This window comes from Thamnophis sirtalis, unplaced genomic scaffold, assembly GCF_051295495.1.
Source record: "Thamnophis sirtalis isolate CommonGarterSnake01/CBP01778 unplaced genomic scaffold, rThaSir2_p1.2 scaffold_13, whole genome shotgun sequence".
NCBI lineage: Eukaryota > Metazoa > Chordata > Lepidosauria > Squamata > Natricidae > Thamnophis > Thamnophis sirtalis.
Window position 1 is genome coordinate 46,038,552 of NW_028261393.1, and position 20,360 is coordinate 46,058,911.

Sequence of the window (20,360 nt, forward strand, 5' to 3'; positions counted from 1 at the left end):
AATGGTTTCCCATTATTAATTATTCTTCCATATAGTAGTTAAGTATTTCAGTTCATGTATATATCAATTCTTCCTTTCATCATCATTAATTCTCTGAACTTTTTCATTGTAAAGAATTAAATTCTTTCTAATTCTTGCTGAGCAGAAATATCCTCTCCAAGATAGTCTTACTGTACCCTTTCTTTCCTGTTTTGTCCTGTCTTGAAACGATTCTGTCTTTAGAAAGCAGATATTTTTTCCTTCTGAATTTTCACCAACCCTCCTGTACTATATCTGTACCACTGATTTCTTCTAGAGTCTCTTCTTGAATTAATAGCCATGTTATTTCTTCTCTGCTTTAAATATATTGCCTGGTTGGTTGGTTGGTTTTTTGCTAAGATATTAAGGTTTAATTGCAGGCAGTTCTAGCAAAAAAAAATATCCAGTTTTTCTGAAAGGGGGTGAAAGATCTCGAGCTAAAGAGAAAAGAAACAAGATCTTGTGGCAGGGTGGGAATGTTTTAGTGGTTGGGGCAAGCCCTGTTTCCTGTTTTGACAGAGCAGATAGAAAAGGGCAGCCTTAGTCCTGGGAGATCTGAAGATCAAAACAGTTCTCTCTGCTCGAGAGGAAAGGGCAAAGCAACACATCTCACACATCTAATTAAAATTAAATTGCCAGGATGACCTTGAACTGACCAGGCGTCATAAGAAAAAAGGGATTTGAAGCAGTTCCTTGTGCCTTCCTTTCTTCCCTGCCCAGATTGCTTAACCTAAATTATTTTCAAAGAGGCTTTTTTTTTCTTTTAATCTGGGAATTTCCAAAATGCATCACGCTGGCATTGAATGCAGATGTTTGCTTCTCCAAGTTCATGACTGTCTTTTTGTCAAATATCCCAATCCATTCCAGCGGATTCTAGTAGATTTCTGTGAGATGCGCAGCTTACACCTGATGTTATTTTTTTTTTAAAAAAAAAGATTCCCCCTTGCACTTGAATGAAAGATGACTCTGATTTGCAAACAGCTTACACATAGTGGGTTAATTTAAAAAAATAAATGCATTTAAAGAGCAATGCATTAAATCTCTGCCCAATAAGGGTAAAAACAACAAGCTCTCTCAATCTATGTCCCAATTCTATTGATTGAGAAGCAGTTTTAAGGTTCGGGGGTACATTGTGGGGGTGTAACTTGCTATAAGCCAGTGACGGCGAAACTTTTTGGTACCGAGTGCCCAATCCGGAATGTGCATGCATATGTGCCAGCTGGTCTTCGCATGGACCCAGAGCACCAGAAACTGGCCAGTGCGTGCATGCCTGTTTTTATGGCAGGTTTGGGCCTGTTTTCAGGCTGTTCTTCAGGCCATTTTAGGCTGTTTTTTTTTCTTTTTTTGTTGGAGCGCCGAAAAACGGCTTTAAAACAGCCGCGAAATGACCTGGAATACGGCCCAAACAACAGCCTGTTTTTTTGTGTGGTTCGGGCTGTTTTCAGGCTGTTTTTCGGTGCTTTTGCGGTGAAACCGGAAGAGCAGCTGGCAACAGCAGGTGTATCCACAGAGAGGGCTCTGCATGGCACCTCTGCAGTGGTGGGATTCAGCCGGTTCGCACCTATTCGGGAGAACCGGTTGGTAACTTTCTAAGCAGTTGGGAGAACCGGTTGTTGGAAGAAATCTTATTTTATTTTTTCCCCACTTTAGAGGGCTAACCCTATAAGGAAGGCAGGAAGGAAACATTCTGGTGTTGTTTCTAGCCTAATCTTTATTGCCCTGCTTACAGAAACTGCCTCTCCGGTTAACCTTTATTGCATTGTCACAGCTAAGGCAAAGCACCGATCGACCTGAGTGACGTTGAGTTGTCCACACCCACATGGTCACATGACCACCGAGGCCCGCCTACGCAGCTGGTCATTAGGGCAGGGAACCAGTTGTTCAATTATTTGAATCCCACCACTGCACCTCTGGCCACAGGTTGCCATCATGGCTATAAGCCATTCAGGATAGCAATAGCAATAGCAGTTAGACTTATATACTGCTTCATAGGGCTTTCAGCCCTCTCTAAGCGGTTTACAGAGTCAGCCTATCGCCCCCACAGTCTGGGTCCTCATTTCACCCACCTCGGAAGGATGGAAGGCTGAGTCAACCTTGAGCCGGTGAGATTTGAACCGCCGAACTGCAGATAGCAGTCAGCTGAAGTGGCCTGCAGTACTGCACTTTAACCATTGCGCCACCTCGGCTCGGAACAGTGACCAGAACCCTCTGATCATGAATAAACACAATGAAAGATCTGACTTCTCTGTCAGGACAGGCAAACCTCCACCATAATTGAGCCTAGCACTTCTGTGGCTAAGCGAGACGTTGGTTACGTGAATTGGCCTCATCTTACAACCTTTCTTGCCACAGCTGTTCAGTGAATCACTGCAGTTGTTAAGTTAATAACGCCATTGTTAAGTGAATCTGGCTGTCCCCCATTGACTTTGTTTCTAAGAAAGTCGCAAAGGGGATCACATGACCCTGGGACACAGCAACCGTCATAAATATGAGTCAGTTGCCAAGTGTCTGAATTTAGATCACGTGAGGTCGGTGGGGAGATGCTGTAATGGTTGTGTGAAAAACGGTCATAGGTCACTTTTTTCAGTGCCGTTATAACTTTGAGTGGTCACTGAGTGAACTGTTGTAAGTCAAGGACCACCTGTACTGAATTACCCAACACTTAAGGATTGAAACAGCTGGGATCATTCCTAGCCAGAATAGCAAATGTTCCTCCTTTCCAGATGTTACTGGGAATAGCGAACTAGAATAGTGTCACAGACAATTATGCTTTTGATTTTATCCAGAAGATCCACACTTTGTAGGAAGAGTTGATGTCCCGATGGATCTTGACAGACTTGAACACTGGGCCCTATCTAACAAAATGAAATGCAATGTAGAGAAAAGTAAAGTCTTACACTTAGGCAACGAAAAACCAAAATTACACATATAGACTGGGTGAAACCAGGCTTAATAGCAGTGACTGTGAGAGGGATCTTGGAGTCTTAGTGGACAACCAATTAAATATGAGCTAGCAGTGTGTGGCGGCAGCCAAAAAATTCAATGCAATTCTAAGTTGTATTAACAGAGGGATACAATCAAGATCAAGGAAGGTACTAATACCACTTAGTAAGACCACACCTACAATATTGCATCCAGTTTTGGTAACCACACTATAAAAAAGATGTTGAGACTCTAAAAAGAGTGCAGAGAAGAGCAACCAGGGTGATTAGGAGACTGGAGGCTAAAACATACGATGAACGGTTGCAGGAACTGGGCATGGCTAGTCTAGTGAAGCGACGGACCAGGGGAGACATGTTAGCCCTGTTCCAATATTTGAGGGGCTGCCACGGAGAGGAGGAGGTCAGGCTATTTTCCAAGGCCAGACAAAGAATAATGGATGGAAACTGCACAAGGAGAGATTCATCCTGGAAATACGGAGTAACTTTCTGACAGTGAGAACAATCAACCCATGGAACAGAAGTTGCCTTCGGAAGTTTTGGGAGCTTCATCACTGGAAGCTTTCAAGAGGAGACTGGACTGTCATTTGTCAGAAATGGTGTAGGATCTCCTGCTTTGGTGGGATGACCTACTTGGACTAGACGACCTACTAGATGTCCTAGTAGACGACCCTTTCAACGGTGTTAATCTGTAATCTGTAAAACGCACGTTGGTTCTCTCTCTGTTTCTTGGCGCCTTCTTTCATTTTCTTTTCTCTCCTCCTCCAGAGAAACCATCTACGGCAGGATGTGGTATTTCACCTCGGACTTCTCCCGCGGAGACACCGCTTACACCAAACTGGCTTTGGACCGTCATACAGATACCACTTACTTTCAGGAACCTTGTGGGTATGAGCCAATGCGCCAAAAGGGACAGATCTCCGGGAATAAGATGACCGTAGCTGGTGGTATGGGCCATTCTTCTCACAGTGCCTCTCCTCCTACCTTGAGCAAAATCGCTCATGAGTTGGCACTGGGACCTCAGAATGTTTTGCACACCTCAAAAAGGACTCCTAGGGGTGCTGTTGATTTTGTGGCGCTCTCTGAGCACCTGTGGCTTTCTAGCAGATGTTTCATTATGCAACTAGGTAACCTCATCAGGGGCTGCTGGAAGGGAGCGAGGTTAGCTTTCCGTTCGCACACAAGTGGCTTGATCTGACATCGGTGCTTCCTTAATAGGGTATTGTCTACTGCCTGATTGTTGGTCTGGTATTGTTGATTTAGTACAGGCGTCAGCAACTTTAAACATTCAAAGGGCCACAAAGATCATAACCGGAAGCCCCCTATGGAGTCTTCTCCTAGCACAATGTCATTTTTCCTCTACCTGTCCTAACTGAAAGCCCTATCAATTGTGGAGCTGACCGGAAAACCCATTTGGTGGGTCTCCTCCTGGGACTCCGTACTTCCCCCTACCCCAACCGGAAGCTCCTCTCAAAAATACGTTGCCAACCATCAACAGGGAGCCGCAGCAGAGGGATGAAAGAGCCACATGCAGCTACAGAGCCGCAGGTTGCTGACCCCTGATCCAGTATTAATCAACATCCAGATAAGCAGAGATTAATTATTTCTTTGGCTACCCTTCTCTGTGAATGACTCTGAGTGGATCTAGGTCAATGACCCAGGTGATTAACACCAAGAGTAACGCTACACCAACTCAGACAAACACTCAAACCGTAAACAACAGCTTCATCAAGGAACCGCCAAGAACATTCCACCAACAGTGGCTTAGCAACAGAAATGTTGGATTCAATTGTCGTTGTGAGCCCAGGATTACCCGTATGGCAATTGCAGAGGTCATGCAATCACTGATATACAACACTAATAAAGCACATTACCCATACAAACACAGATATAAGTTTAAATGAAGCTCAGAAAAATACATGTACCTAAAGTGTGCGGATGATACATTGGACATGGTAAGATATACAATAGAATAGAATAACAGAGTTGGAAGGGATCTTGGAGGTCTTCTAGTCTAACACCCTGCTCGGGCAGAAAACATCTATGCCAAATTTCAGACAAATTAGAAGTCAGACAAATTTCAGATATATTAGAATAAAAACATAAAAATTGCCATAACATGGCACCATAAAATCGCAGTAGGATAGATGTTGTAGTCAATATAAGATAGATGGATGCATGGATGGACGGACGGACGGACAAGACAGACAGACAGACATGATGAAAGGATATTGTAAATAGATGATGGATGGATGGATGGACGGACAAAGATGATGGATGAATATCGTAAGATGATGGGTAGATGAATGGAAGGATGGACAGATAGACAGACAGATGATGAATGGATATCGTAGCTAGAGGATGGATGGATGGATGGATAGACAGACATGATGAAAGGATATTGTAGATAGATGATGGATGGACGGATGGATGGATGGACGGACGTACATATAATGGATGGATATCGTAAGATGATAGGTAGATGGATGGATGGACAGACGGACAGACAGACAGACAGATGATGAATGGATATCGTAGCTAGATGGATGGATGGATAGATAGATGATAGATAGATAGATAGATAGATAGATAGATAGATAGATAGATAGATAGATAGATAGATAGATAGATAGATAGAGTCAATACATCTAAGGAAGCTAAGCCATCTAACTTCTAATTGCAATGTGGGATAACACACCAGAGTAGAAAGATCATCAGTCTAGTATTTCAAGACTGCTAGAATACTTTTTTTTTAAAGATTCTTTGGAGCAATTTAGTCCCTTCTGGTTTCTGTCCCTTCTAGGCTTCCATTCCTACCACTAATCGAGTGCTTCTTCTCAGCATCCAGGTATTCCATTGCCTCCGGCATGAAGGCACGGGGGGCCGGACGCTTCTGGTGGACGGTTTCTATGCCGCAGAACAAGTGCTACAGCGAGCCCCAGAGGACTTCGACCTTCTCACGAAGGTGCCACTGAAGCACGAATACATCGAGAACATGGGAAGCTGCCGCAACCACATGATTGGGGTTGGGCCTGTCTTGAATATCTACCCTTGGAACAAGGAGCTCTACCTGATCAGGTGAGGTAGGGACATCACCCTTTAAGCCAGTGGTCCCTAACCTTTCTGGCTTTGCGGACCTGCTTGGAGGGGAGAGGGGGAGAGGAAATGGTTCTATGTGAGCAGCAGGTCCATGCACATGATGTTCTGACCCTGGCTTCCTTAAAAAGCATGAAGCAAAGTCTTGGCCCCGGCAAAGCCCCTTTTATTTATGCAACTGTGAATTCCTTTCATTCAGAGTCTGCAAAGCTTAGCAAACAGTCTTTCCGGGGAATGTTTATCAACATGAACCTTATCTCATTTGGCGAGCTGAGTTTGAGTTTGAGTTTATTGGTCTTGTATGCCGCCCACTCCCGAAGGACTCCGGGCGGCTTACAATAAACAAGGGAAGGGGATAAATGCACAAAACAACACTTTAAAATACACAAGTCACAGTTTCCGTGGGGCTGGATATTTCGAGAGCCCCCGGCCTGCTGGAGCAGCCAGGACCTAACGGCTTTGCAGAAGGCCGGGAGGGTAGTAAGGGTCCAGATCTCCACGGGGAGCTGCCAAATAATTAGTTTCCAAACACAAGGCAAGGCAAAACTTGGCAGAGAGTTTCTTACAGTCACAAACAGAACTTTCCACTCTAGAAAAGACTGAATGAACTAATTGTTTCCGGCAAAAGCCCATTCCCCATTCGCTCCTCTTTTATTTCCCTTGGGGGGGGGTGGCAATCACCTCCAAGGTGTGGCTTTACTCCTAAGTTCACCCTGCTTTCTTAATTGTTCTTGTCTTCTGGTAGCTCTGCGCATGCGCACACTGAGAACAGGCTCCAGCTGTTCCTCTGCCTCACTACTGTCTAGCTTCCTCTCTGCCTCCAACGCAGAGCCCTCATCTGAGCTTTCCTCAGCCCTCAAGACTGGCCCATGTTCCTCCCCAACCTCCTCACTGTCCAACTCTGCTGCCGGGGGGGGGGGGCGGTGCACAACACATGAATGAAGCTTCAAATGTGTGAGAGAGTGCCCACCACGCCTGCAAAAGGAGCTGTGCGCACATGCTCCCCTTGTCAACATGCAGCTCAAGAATCCAACTAAAACTCCAGGCTCATTCCGTTTCCAAAAATCTTACTTTTTATTGAGTACACAGTATGGTAATGTCAAAGCAAAACTAACTCTGAGGTTCTCACGCACCAGTTCATAAAATTAAGTAATAATTTCCCACAGCCAAACCCTCAACCTCTCACACAGTTCATATAAACAAGTTCATCTTGTTATGGGAACCGTCTGCTTCAACTCCACACCTGCTATGATGTCCTTGAAAAGGGTTCAGGCTTTCGCCATCTTCCGCAGAATCATGGAGTTTTCGTTTCTCCATCTAACCCGCTCAAAAGCAACATCTCCCCGCATTTACTCTAATGGCAAGTTGAAACGCAGAGGCACATAGCTGCCAACATTTAATAATTAACACATCTGCCACTTGTGCGGCCCAGTTTTGAACAGACCATGACCCAGTACCGGGCCGCAGCCTGGGAGTTGGGGATCCCTGCTTTACACCATAGAAGAATCTGCTTGTTCCTGGCTTAGCCTGTGATGTGAATCTACCTCTTTTCTTTTCCATCAATTTTTATTTTATACATAAGAGTCTCAGTGGCACAGTGGTTAGAGGGCAGTATTGCAAGTTACTTCTGCTGACTATCGGCAGTCTGCAATTTGGCAGTTCAAATCCCACCAGGCTCAAGTTTGACTCAGCCTTCCATCTTTCCGAGGTGGGTAAAATGAGGACCCAGATTGTTGGGGGCAAGAGGCTGACCCTGTAAACTGCTTAGAGAGGGCTGTAAAAGTACTGTGAAGTGGTATATAAGTCTAAGTGTTACTGCCATTGCTATAAAGATTCCATTTTCAATTAAACAGTGTGTTATCTGGGTACAAATAGTTTTAGGAAATAGTAATCAATTTACAACAGTGTTCATTACATTGGTATTGATTGTATAATAATACTAATACTAATAATAATGTTTACTTAACCATTTTAACATATCTCCCTTATATTATTGATCCTTTTCTTATATTTCCCTATTTCTAACTCCTGTTTTTATTAGCTAACCATTGATAAAATAAATCCCAGGTTTTCCTTAATTATAAGTGTTAGCTTATCCATTTCTGCACATTCTAATTTTTTTTAATCACATTTTCATCTGTTGGGATCTCTTCACTTTTCCATTGTTCTGGAGTCAATGCATGTAAAATCAAATATGCATTCCCTTTATTATACTTGAAAGGGATGTGGCGGCTCAGTGGCTAACACGCTGAGCTTGTCAATCAGAAAGGTTGGCAGTTCGGCGGTTCAAATCCCTAGCGCCGCGTAACGGAGTGAGCTCCCGTTACTTGTCCCAGCTTCTGCCAACCTAGAAGTTCGAAGGCATGTAAAAAATGCAAGTAGAAAAATAGGAATCACCTTTGGTGGGAAAGTAACAGGATTCCATGTGCCTTTGGTGTTTAGTCATGCTGGCCATGTGATGATGGAGATGTTATACTTATCCAGTAAAATGACCAACAAAAAGATTTCTGGTTTCAAATCAATATTTGCTTGTAGATTGTTAATCATGGTTTATGGATTGCTACCTTGTATATACTTTTTTATTTTCCATTTTCATAACATACAATCACATGTATACTATTACATAGCCAATATCCTATTGTATTAAGTAGTAATTACATCAGTTCCTCTTGTCATCAACGCCCAGAGAGATAAAAACCCATTATTGGCTCTTCTGCTCTCCATACACCTCTTTCTTCTACCTCTCTCCTACCTCCTTTCTTCCCTCCAACATCCTTTCCTACTCTACTTCCCCTTCCTTTCTCCTTCTCCTCTCTCTACATTCCACTCCTCCTTATCCTCCTCATCCTCCCCCCTTACCCTCTCTCCTATCCCTCTCTTCCCCTCTTTCTTCTCTCTTCTGTTTCCCACTCTTCCTCTCATTGGTGTATTTCCGCTTCTGAGCAAATTCCATTCTATGTTGATGGTATTTATGCTTTCATATCAATATACTTAACGTATCTTAGTTTTTAAAAAAAGAATAAGAGAAGACAGTATACATGTGCAATCATATTACATTAAAATCTAACACCCCCCGTCAAGCCTAATATACGTCCCTCCCTCCCACCCTCCCCCCAACCTCCCCCAGCCTTTCTTCCCCCGACTTCCCAGAACCCATACACGGTATAAATCTTTAACAAAAACAGTCTAAAATATATTGGAAAACAATATGGATTGCTACCAATGAACCTGGTTCACAATGGTTTAAGCCAGTGGTTCCCAAACTTGGCAACTTTAAGACTTGTGGACTTCAACTCCCAGAATTCTCCTGCCAGCTCTGCTGGCTGGTTCACAATGGTTTAAGCCAGTGGTTCCCAAACTTGGCAACTTTAAGACTTGTGGACTTCAACTCCCAGAATTGAAGTCTGCTGGCTGGTTCACAATGGTTTAAGCCAGTGGTTCCCAAACTGGTTTAAGCCAGTGGTTCCCAAACTTGGACTTCAATTCCCAGAATTGAAGTCTGCTGGCTGGTTCACAATGGTTTAAGCCAGTGGTTCCCAAACTGGTTTAAGCCAGTGGTTCCCAAACTTGGACTTCAATTCCCAGAATTGAAGTCTGCTGGCTGGTTCACAATGGTTTAAGCCAGTGGTTCCCAAATGTGGCAACTTTAAGACTTGTGGACTTCAACTCCCAGAATTCTGGGAGTTGAAGTCCACAAGTCTTAAAATTGCCAAGTTTGGGAACCACTGGTTTAAGCCATCCCCCAACCCCAGGGGGACTGTAATGTATAAAACTAGCTTGATCATGATTGGCCAATGATGATTGAAATTACTTCTTTTTAGGGGTTCAGCAACCGGAAGTTCTCACTAGTAGGGACTCTTCCAACCAAATGCATTCGACTACTCTTCTCTTTCTTCTTAGGTACAATAATTACGACCGAGCTGTCATTAACACAGTGCCTCATGACACTGTGCACCGTTGGTATATTGCACATCGTACACTCACCACTGAGCTGCGGAGGCCCGAGAATGAGCTCTGGGTCAAACTTAAACCAGGCAAAGTAAGTTAGAAGGTGGCTTGTTGGGAGAAGCTGGCAAAGACTCGTTTGGGCCCTTAAAACTCCTGTAACCCTTTCCTCCCCCAAAACACCAGGTTCCTACCCTGCTTATTTTTGAAGTTCAACTTTCAGTGCACCACCTTCTCACACCCACAACTGTTGCAGCATATCTGTTGTTGCATGATCAAAATCTAGGCGCTTGATAACTGGCATTTACTGCAGTGGTGGGTTCCTACCAGTTCGGACCAGGGCACCAGGCAGACTCCTTGTCCCGACAAAACCCCTTTTTATTAAGCTAATGTGAATTCCTCTCATTCACCTCCAGCAAAGTTGGATTCCCCTTTCAAGGCTGAATTTACAACCACAGGCCTTGTCAGGCTTGGAGAGCTGCCAGGTTGATATCTTCCAAATGCAACATTGTACAAGAAAATTCTTGGCAAGGAATCTCTGAGAGTCGCGAACAAATCTTCACACTAATTAAGCGAACTAATTGCCTCCTGCAATCTCCACTCCTTTTTTGCTCCACTTTATTCCCTATGGGAGGGGCCATTCACCGTCCATCTGTGGCTTTGCTCCCAAGTTGACCCTTGTTCCTTAACTGTTCCCGTCTCCTGGCAGCTCTGCGCACATTGGGAACAGGCTCCAGCTGCTCTTCTGCCCCACTGATCTCCGACCCCGAAGGCAGCTGATAACTGTCGGATGGCTCTGGCGCCATCTCTGCCTCTGATGCAGAGCCCTCATTAGGGCCTTCCCCAGACTCCAGGACTGGCCCATGTTCCTCCCCAACCTCCTCACTGTCTGAGTCAGCCACCAGCTCCGCTAGTCGCTGGCGGGCCACAACAATAGCCACTTTTCTTCTTTTCATTCCTTCTGTAGGCCCTCTTCATAGACAATTGGCGAGTCCTGCACGGCCGAGAATCTTTCACGGGATATCGCCAGCTCTGCGGTTGCTACCTCACGAGAGATGATGTGCTAAACACAGCCCGTTTCCTTGGCCTTCAAGCTTAGGGTGGCTTGGACCTCTGATGGTTGGGAGCTGCTGATTCAGGAATGGAGAGAACAAAGTGTATACCTCACAGACCTGGCCTCCTGTCCCAAGAGAGAGGAGAGGTCCTCTCAGCGTTACTTGAGGTCCATCAAATATTGTCTGTTGCCTTTTCTTCATTCTCCCCATTCTAAGCTCCCTGATTGGTTCTTCTTTGGTTTCCAAAGCCAGCCCATTGGCTCAACTCAGGACAGATGGACTTGGCAGCCATGTAAGAAACCTGTTCTGACCTCCAAGGTGCTACCTCTTGTGCCTTTTGCTATTGAAAGCAGCCCTGTCCTCTTGAGGAGACCTCCCGTGTACAAAACCATCAAGGTTCTTTTACTGGACGTCCATTCTTGAAACCTGGTAGAGTCTCAAGGAAAGTTGAGCTAGTTCATTGGCAAGACGTGTTTGTTGGCATTCCAGCCTTTGAGATCTCCAGAGTAGATCGCTACCCAATGTTTATAAGTTCTGCTTCTCCGTGTCTCTTCTCTTTCCTGCCTGCTGGTGATATTAAGCTTGCCATGTGATGGGAGAGTTGCTTTAGAAAGCCTTAGAGCAGGAAGAAGGAAGAAAAAACACAGATCTGGGGAGGGAAGACAATATTAAGTCCTGATTTCCCAGCACTGTAAAAAAAAAAAAAATTACAATATAACTATAGCACTCCATTTCTTTCCAGCTTACCCTGTTGTCCGTTCTTCATCTGGGTCATTGCTTTCAACTTCCTCCAGAATTCCTCCAGAATTCTGTGTTGGGAGGAAGCACAATCACATAATTTCCTTGCTTTGTTTCTTTCCTTTATTCTTTCCTTCGAATGACTTTACTTCGATTGATAACGAGGGGCCCTGCCTTTCAGTCGCTGGAAGCCGCCAATCCTTGTTCTGAACTAAAGCTCCAACAATCAGGAAGAGAAAGGAGTTATTCCCCTTAGCTAGTTAAGTGAAAATAATTGCAAGTTTCGCTTTGACTGGCCACCTTGGTAGCACTAAGCCAGAGATGGCAAACCTTTTAAGCACCAAGTGCCCAAACTCTGTGCATGCACATGCCCAAACTAAAAGGTGTGAATGTGCGCATGTGCAAACATGTGCGGGCATGCGCAAACATTGCAGGCATATACAAACATTACGGGCATACGCAAACATGTGTGGGCATGCGCAAATGTGTTGGCATACGCAAACATGTGTGGGCATGTGCACATGTGCAGCCGAGACCCGAAGACCAGCTGGCCTGCAGGAGGCAGGGCATCCCAATACCAGCAGCCGGGCAAGAGGTAAGATCTTTTTCTTTCGTGAGCCACGGAGATCTAAGCTGGGGCAACAGCATGCGTGCCAGCAGAGAAACCTCTGTGTGCCACCTCTGGCACGCGTGCCAGAGGTTCGGTATCACAGCACCAGGCACTTGCAGGGTCTTCAAAAGAAGAGCAAGTGGGGCCTTTATCTGGGACTGAGATGATCGGGTCAAAGATCTGAGTGGAGGCACTGCTTCCACTATCTTCTCCTGACACCAGGTCCTTTAGGGATGAGCTCCTTGACTAGGAACAAGGAGTTCTAGATCGTCACTCCTGCTAGGGATGGGTGAAGTTCATTGCTTGCAGCCCTGCCATCACCAGAGGGATTCCCATTCCTACCACATCTCTTGAGCAAGCTCCAACAGGGATGCCCAGAACTTCTATAGAAAACCAAGGTTTGCTATAGCACTTACAAGAAGCAGCCAAAGCCAACTTTTTGCCTTCAAACCAAATAAGAAATACCCTTGCCTTCTTTGGGCTTGAAGCGACATTTCCATGATTAATAACGAAGGATGAAACGCTTCATCAGATAGTGGAGATGCAAATTCTGTGGTTGAGTTGGGTCTTCCTGGGGCCAAGCTTCGAAACTAATCTGTGCATGAGTTTAAGAGGGTCAAGGTAGACGCCATGAACAAAAGAAGAAATATTTGTTCATGGTTGACATTGCCAAATTCAGCCAACCTTCGTTGAACTCGTCGGAACATTTCTGCCAATGGAAGAAAATCAACCCTCTTTTCTATGTTCTGAGTTGAGCACTTGATCCCTTTCAGGTAAATAAGATTTTTTTTTGTTCTCCTAGAATTATAGTGAACATGCAAACCTGCTAAGGAGGAAACTAGAAAAGGAACTTTCCCAGTTCTTATACGCATTAGGAAGTGGCTGGCATTTTTCTTGGACAGGATTCTTTGCAGCTTTCGAATTAAAATACCGGGATAGCTGGAAAGATCCCTCCAAGTCAAGAAGGACACAGTTTGACTCTCACTAAATGGCAGATGTGGTGGCTCAGTGGCTAAGACGCTGGGCTTCTCGATCAGAAAGGTGGCAGTTCGAATCCCTAGCGCTGCGTAACGGAGTGAGCTCCTGTTACCCGTCCCAGCTTCTGCCAACCTAGCAGTTCGAAAGCACGTAAAAAATGCAAGTAGAAAAATAGGCACCACCTTTGGTGGGAAGGTAACAGTGTACCGTGCGCCTTCGGCGTTGAGTGATGCTGGCCACATGACCACGGAGATGTCTTCGGACAGTGCTGGCTCTTCGGCTTTGAAACGGAGATGAGCACTGCCCCCTAGAGTTGGGAACAACTAGCAGATATGTGTGAGGGGAACCTTTACCTTTAAACTGCAGAAGTCATATTTTGAACTACAAGATTTCTGGTCTTAAATTGGGGAGCAGGAGAGAGAATGCTTCTGCAAGGAACTAGACTCATACATTAGCAATTTAGGTCTAGTTGAATTTTCTCCCTGAGATTCTCACGTTCTTTAAGGAATGTATTTTAGGCTTGCTTGTTCAGTATTTATCTCACGAGCTCCAAGCTGCTATCTGACGTCATTTTGCCCAGCTATCGTTTGGCTACACCTCGTTGAGTTGATGTTCTTTGCACGAACCAGGAGCTCTCGCCTCACAGTCAGGAGGTTGTGAGTTCGATCCTAGGTAGAGGCAGGTGTAGGGTCTCCTGCTTGGGCAGGGGGTTGGACTAGATGACCTGCAAGGTCCCTTCCATCTGTTCTCTCTTTTCTTACCTGTAGTTTTCGACTTTGTTTTGACTTGGTTGATGTAGTAGCACTTTTTGCTCTTAACACTCCTAAGGATTTCTTTTAGTCAACATTCAATTTTTAGCATCAGAAGTTGGTTGGTACTCGAGGCCATTTCTAACTTGATTTCCTTAAAACTATGAGTTTCATGACCCGTAGAATGCATCAGGTGGTGCAAATGTGATCTTTGGATCAAGACAACTCCTACATCAGCCTGGTATTTATTAGCTACTAAATTTCAGGAATACGCTTACTAACATCTAAGAAAGTCTTTGCAAAAAAAAAAAGTACGGCTTGGGTTGTGTTCTCGGTAGATTGTGCAAGGATCGATGTGGCTTTGTTATAAGTAGCTGAGGTTTCTTCATCCTGTCCCTGACATGGCCACCCATGTGTTACTCTAAGAACAAGATTGTTATGGTCACCGTAATTGTAATTGTAATTCCTGTCATTCTGCTTTTAATTTTAAAAAAAAGTGTGGCGCTAAGTTTTTCTAAGAGGGAGAGAAAACTTTGTTTCACTAAAAGGATTTTGCAAAGTGTGGTCCACCAATTAAAAACACTGAATCGTGTTGTGAACTTTTTTTTTTAAAACCCTTTAGGAAGAGTTATTCGTGCGTAAGGGGCTTCAAAAAGAAATTTTGGGTTTCAAATTTGTACATTCCAAATATTATGACTTCAGCATCAAACTCTGCTTCTTGTCCCTGAGGTTTACAGGTAGTCCTGGACTTACAACAACTCATTTAGTGGCCGTTTGAAGTTACAATGGGATTGCAAAAAAGGAACTTTTGAACCTTTTTCACACTTACAACCGTGACAGCATCCCTACGGCCACATGATTCAAATTCAGATCCTTGGCAACTGACTCATATTTATGACGGTTTGCAGTGTCCCGGGGACATGTGATTCCCCCCTTTTGTGTCCTTCTGATCAGCAGAGTTGATGGGGAAGCCGGATTCAGTTAACCACGGTGTTATTAAACAGCGGCAGTGATTCACTTAACAACTGTGGCGAGACTCACTTAGCAACTGCCTTGCTTAGCAGCAGAAATTTTGGGCTCAATTGTGGCGGTAAGTCGAGGATTTCCTGTACATATTTATGTGTTAAACAAATGTATGTAGTAGCCTTTCAATGCATCCCTGGGTGACTCGGAGAGGCTTATGTTTAGAAGAATTTGTGTGTCTTGGAGGCCTAGGACCCTGTCAAGAAAAAATGGGACAATGGAAATCTGGAAAGGTTGAGTGTTCTTTGTTCTTATTTTCTTTGAAATGCTTCGAGTTGAAGCCTCGTGGTTAACCTCATCTAACCAGAAAAGATAGGGCTCCATTTTCTCATGCCTCTTCATGCACATTCCACAGAGCTTTGTGTGACATTTCGTTATTAGTTTTATTTTTTGTTCTCTCCTCACCCTCTGTCTTCTTCTCCTCTCCCCACCCGTTGTCCTCTCTCCCCCCCTCTTCTCACCCTCTCTCTCCCCTCTCCTCACACTTTCTCCCCTCCTCACCCCCTCTCCTCTCCTCACCCCCTCTCCTCTCCTCACCCTCTCCTTCTCACCTCTCCTCTCTCTCCCCTCCTCACCCTCTCCTCTCCTCACCCTCTCCTTCTCACCTCTCCTCTCTCTCCCCTCCTCACCCTCCCCTCTCCTCACCCTTTCTCCTCTTTCTCCCCTCTCACCCTCTCTCCTTTCCTCACCCTCTCTCCCCTCTCCTCACCCTCTCTCTCTTCTCTCTCCCCTCTCCTCACCCTCTCTCCTCACCCTTTCCTCTCTCTTCCCTCTCACCCTCTCTCCCCTCTCCTCACCCTCTCCTCACCCTCTCTCCCCTCCTCACCCTCTCCCCACCCCCTCTCCTCTCCTCACCCACTCCTTCTCACCTCTCCTCTCTCTACTCTCCTCACCCTCTCTCCTCTCCTCACCCTCTTCTCTCTCTTCCCTCTCACCCTCTCTCTTTTCTCTCCTCTCCTCACCCTCTCTCCTCTCCTCACCCTCTCTCCTCTCCTCACCCTCTCCTCTCTCTCCCATTTTAGCCTCCAGTCCCCTAACCCTCTTGGTTGCTCTTCTCTGCAACCTCTGATTATTTAAAATGATGGTGTATATCAAACTGGGCCCTAATACAGGAAGTCATTGACTTATGTCCACAATTGAGCCCAACATTTCTGTTGCTAAGCAAGATGGTTGTTAAGGGAGTTTTCCCCCATTTTATCATCTTTCTTGCCACAGTTGTTAAGTAAACCACTAGAGTTGTTAAATTAGTAACACCATTGTTAACTGAATCTGGCTTCCCCAAGGACTTTGCTTGTCAGAAGGTCACAAAATGGGATCATATGACCCCGGGACACTGTGACCGTCATATATATGAACCCGTTGCCATGTGTCTGAATTTTGATCACATGATCATTGAGGTGTTACGACGGTCGTAAGTGTGAAAAAGCTCACTTTTTTCAGTGCTGTAGTAACTTTAGTCACTTAGCAAATGGTCGTAAATCAAGGACTACCATTACTCAAGATTCCTGCCAAGAAAATATGGTTCCTAGCTAGAAATACCCATGGATTCTAAAGGCAAAAGTCAGCCCGAGGCCAGATTTAACCGCAGTTGTTTTCAATAACTTCCATTCAGCATTTTTTAAAAATAAGAATGGAGTAAGTTCCTCTTAAGCGGGGCTGATGTGGAAAGAGCGGGGGGGGGGGGAGGAGACTGCCAATTTAGACCTGATCATATAGCCATTCTTTGCAAAAAGAAGAAGAAGAAGGGGAGAAAAGAGGAGGAGAAGGAGTGAAGCAACTTCAACTAGCTTGCTCTTACAAATCTCCAAACTGCAAAACCCTCCAACACATTCTGATTCTTGTTGTGAATGTTTCGCAGATGCCAGACCGAATAGTTTCAAAGGGCATCAGCATCATCTGACTGGACTTTGCAAAGTTTGAGGAACTTCCAACTATAGGCATGAGAAACCTCTCTCTCTCTCTTTTTTTTTCTTCTAATCAAGCCATGACCACCCAGGAGTAGAACAGAAACTGATGTGCACCTGGTTGTGCTGTTTACGCATTTGAGTATTAAAGGATGTATGTTCTTTTCAACCGAATCTCTCTGCAAATTTTTTCTTCCTTCTCTAAAAGCTCTCCGGGTTCAATCCGGACTTAAATCCCCCCCCTACACACACACACACACACACACACACACCCAATTTCAAGCTTACATGTGTTGTAGCCTGCCAGCAGAGCTGGCAGCAGATTCAGACAGTGAGGAGTTTGGGGAGGAAGATGGGCCAGTCCTGGAGTCTGGGGAAGGCTCTGATGAGGGCTCTGTGTCGGAGGCAGAGAGGGGGCCAGAGCCGTATGCCAGTTATCGGCTGCCTTCAGAGTCAGACATCAGTGAGGCAGACTGATCAGTGAGCTGTTCCCAGTGTGCGAATGCACAGAGTTGCCAGACAAAGGGAACAGCTAAGGAACAAGAGTGGACTTGGGAGTAAGGCCACAGGTGAACGGTGAATGGCCCCTCCCAGAGGGAATTAAAGAGGAGCCAAAGGGGAGTGGAGTTTGCAGGAGACAATTAGTTCATTCCTGCATTCTTGCCAAGTATTGCGGCATCTGAAAGATATCGGCCTGGCCACTCTCCAAGCCTGATCAAGGTCGGTAATTGTGAGCTATCTTGAAAGACTGTGGGAGATGAAAGACTTTGCTGGAGAGGAATTCATTGTGAATTAAATGAAAGGGGTTTATCAGGACGAGGACTCAGCTTTGTGCTGCTGGGGAAGCCTAAGTCAGAACAGCGTGCCTAGAGGTTGCATTAGGCTCTTATTTGATATAACTCTTATCTAGATTATCCGGCAGTCGCTTTTATTCCAGTTTTATTTATTTATTTTTTATATTAAAAAAGTTCCAAGACTTTAAGTCTCTTTGCATTTACATTCCAGGCCTGGATTTGTTTATTCTTACTTTAATGTGCATAGCATAACAAAACAAAGGGTATATATGCACAAAAAATAATACGGGTAACCCTCGACTTAAAAACAGTTCACTTAGTGGCCATTCAAAGTTACAACGGCACTGAAAGAAGTGACCCACGACCAGTTTTCACATTTACGACCGTTGCAGCATCCCCATGGTCATATGATCAAAATGTAGATGCCTGACAACTGACTCATATTTATGACGGTTGCAGTGACTCCCTTCTGCGAACTTCCAACAAGCAAAGTCAATGGGGAAGCCAGATTCACTTAAACATTATGTTACTAAATTAACGGCAGTGATTCACTTAACAACTGTGGCAAGAAAGGTTGAAAAACGGGGCAATATTCACTGAGCGACAGGAATTTTGCGCTCAATTTTGGTTGTAAGTCGAAGACTACCCGTACAACCTAGCTAACGAAAAATAACAGAAAATTAGGTGCCTTTTCTGAAAAGTCTTACTGTTGAATTTCTTTTTTTTTAAAGACGTTCTTTTATCTGTGCGGTTCTAAAACTAAGAAAGCCAAACTGAGTCACTTCAAAACAGGTTTCTTTATTTTTTCTCCCTATAGACAGAAATCTTGCCCAACGAAAAGCAAACTACTTGCATTACTTAAAATACACTCCGAGAACACCTAAGGAGAAACTGTTTTAACTTACTTTCTCCCACCAAACTATCTAAAACTTTGTGGTCTCCTGGCCCTCTGGAATGAGCCCCCTCCCTCCTTGGAATCCAGACTCTATTCCACTCCATAACCCAAATGAAAATAGAATAAAAGTAACCTAACCTAGATTAAATTACACGAAAGGAATAATGAGCAGAAAACCTTGTATTGCCATGGTAAGAATTTTCTTGTTAAATATTTGTCTGAGTGCAGAGCAAAAAAAATGATTGCCTTTTTGCAATTATAATTGTACGTTGCATAAGTGGTAGATTTTGCAATGCGATAGATCTCACCACATATTTTCCTGAATTTGCTAATTCAGTGCAAAGCATGTTAACACTTTAATTTTAGCTCTTTTAAGTCTCAAGAATCACTGCAAATCTATTCTGATCTTTGTTTTGAAAAAGCCAAAGCATCCAATGTAATTGCTCTCCAGCAAAAACTATCATCAATTTCTCCAAATTCTTTAAACAAAACATCATTTTGAACCAAATTTAATATTGGGTTTTTTTTTAAAGAAACAATAATGTTCGTTTCGTTGTCCATAAGATGTCTAACATTCAGCAACAGAAGTTTTTTCCCTTTTTTAGTAATCTCAAAAATCTGACATAGAAATATCCAATTCTATTCAAACTCACAATAATTATCAGAAGATTTTGTTTCCTTTCAAGAGGAGAAGAGAAATGCCTTTCAAGAATTATTGTTCCCTGTAAGCAAATAAGGACTTGCAAGAAATCATTTTCAAGCAACAATTCCTTAATCTAATGTTGAATATGTAGAAAATTGAGTTTACAAAGAAGCCAGAAATAATGATGCATTTCAACGCTCAGAGGCTTCATAAACTTTGGGTTCCCAGTATTACTAAAAAGTGCTAGAAAAATTATGCAGAAGATAATGGCCAGCACATTTCCTGTTTCCTTAAAAGACTGAAGTAGAATCATGAAAGAAGATTGTGCCCAAGGATAAACAAATATTTTAAGACGTAAGAACAGCTTGACAAACTTTTAAAAGAACACGCTCAGTTTTCTGCCTAGGCGTACCAAATTTGTCAGCACTCACAAATTATTTTTAACATTCTTCACATTTTTTGCTTTGTCTGTGGTTTTCTCAGAAAAAAAAAAATCAAATATAGCACATTGTCAGTCGGGACTAAAAATCCGATTCATAGCTTGTGTCTCTACTTAACATACACTATATTGCCAAAAGTATTCGCTCACCCATCCAAATAATCAGAATCAGGTGTTCCAATCACTTCCGTGGCCACAGGTGTATAAAATCAAGTACCTAGGCATGCAGACTGTTTTGACAAACATTTGTGAAAGAATGGGTCGCGCTCAGGAGCTCAGTGAATTCCAGCGTGGAACTGTGACAGGATGCCACCTGTGCAACAAATCCAGTCGTGAAATTTCCTCGCTCCTAAATATTCCACAGTCAACTGTCAGCTGTATTATAAGAAAGTGGAAGTGTTTGGGAACGACAGCAACTCAGCCACGAAGTGGTAGGCCACGTAAACCCGTCCAACATCAGTGTGTGACCTCACAAATGCACTTCTGGAAGAATGGTAAAAAAATTCCCATAAACACACTCCTGAACCTTGTGGA

General features: G+C 44.0%; 1 protein-coding gene across 2 annotated transcripts in view; it reads left to right on the plus strand.

The window, feature by feature from the left end:
* Positions 1-11,784, plus strand: part of TMLHE (trimethyllysine hydroxylase, epsilon) — a 37,318-nt gene extending 25,534 nt beyond the window's left edge. For both annotated transcript variants that reach the window (XM_087728304.1, XM_087728305.1), the window contains exons 5-8: positions 3,726-3,845; positions 5,799-6,035; positions 9,954-10,092; positions 10,966-11,784. In XM_087728304.1, coding sequence (XP_087584430.1) covers positions 3,726-3,845; positions 5,799-6,035; positions 9,954-10,092; positions 10,966-11,097 — 628 coding nt within the window. In that variant the 3' untranslated portion in view covers positions 11,098-11,784. The remainder of the gene's footprint in view (positions 1-3,725; positions 3,846-5,798; positions 6,036-9,953; positions 10,093-10,965) is intronic.
* The last annotated feature ends 8,576 nt before the right edge of the window (positions 11,785-20,360 follow it).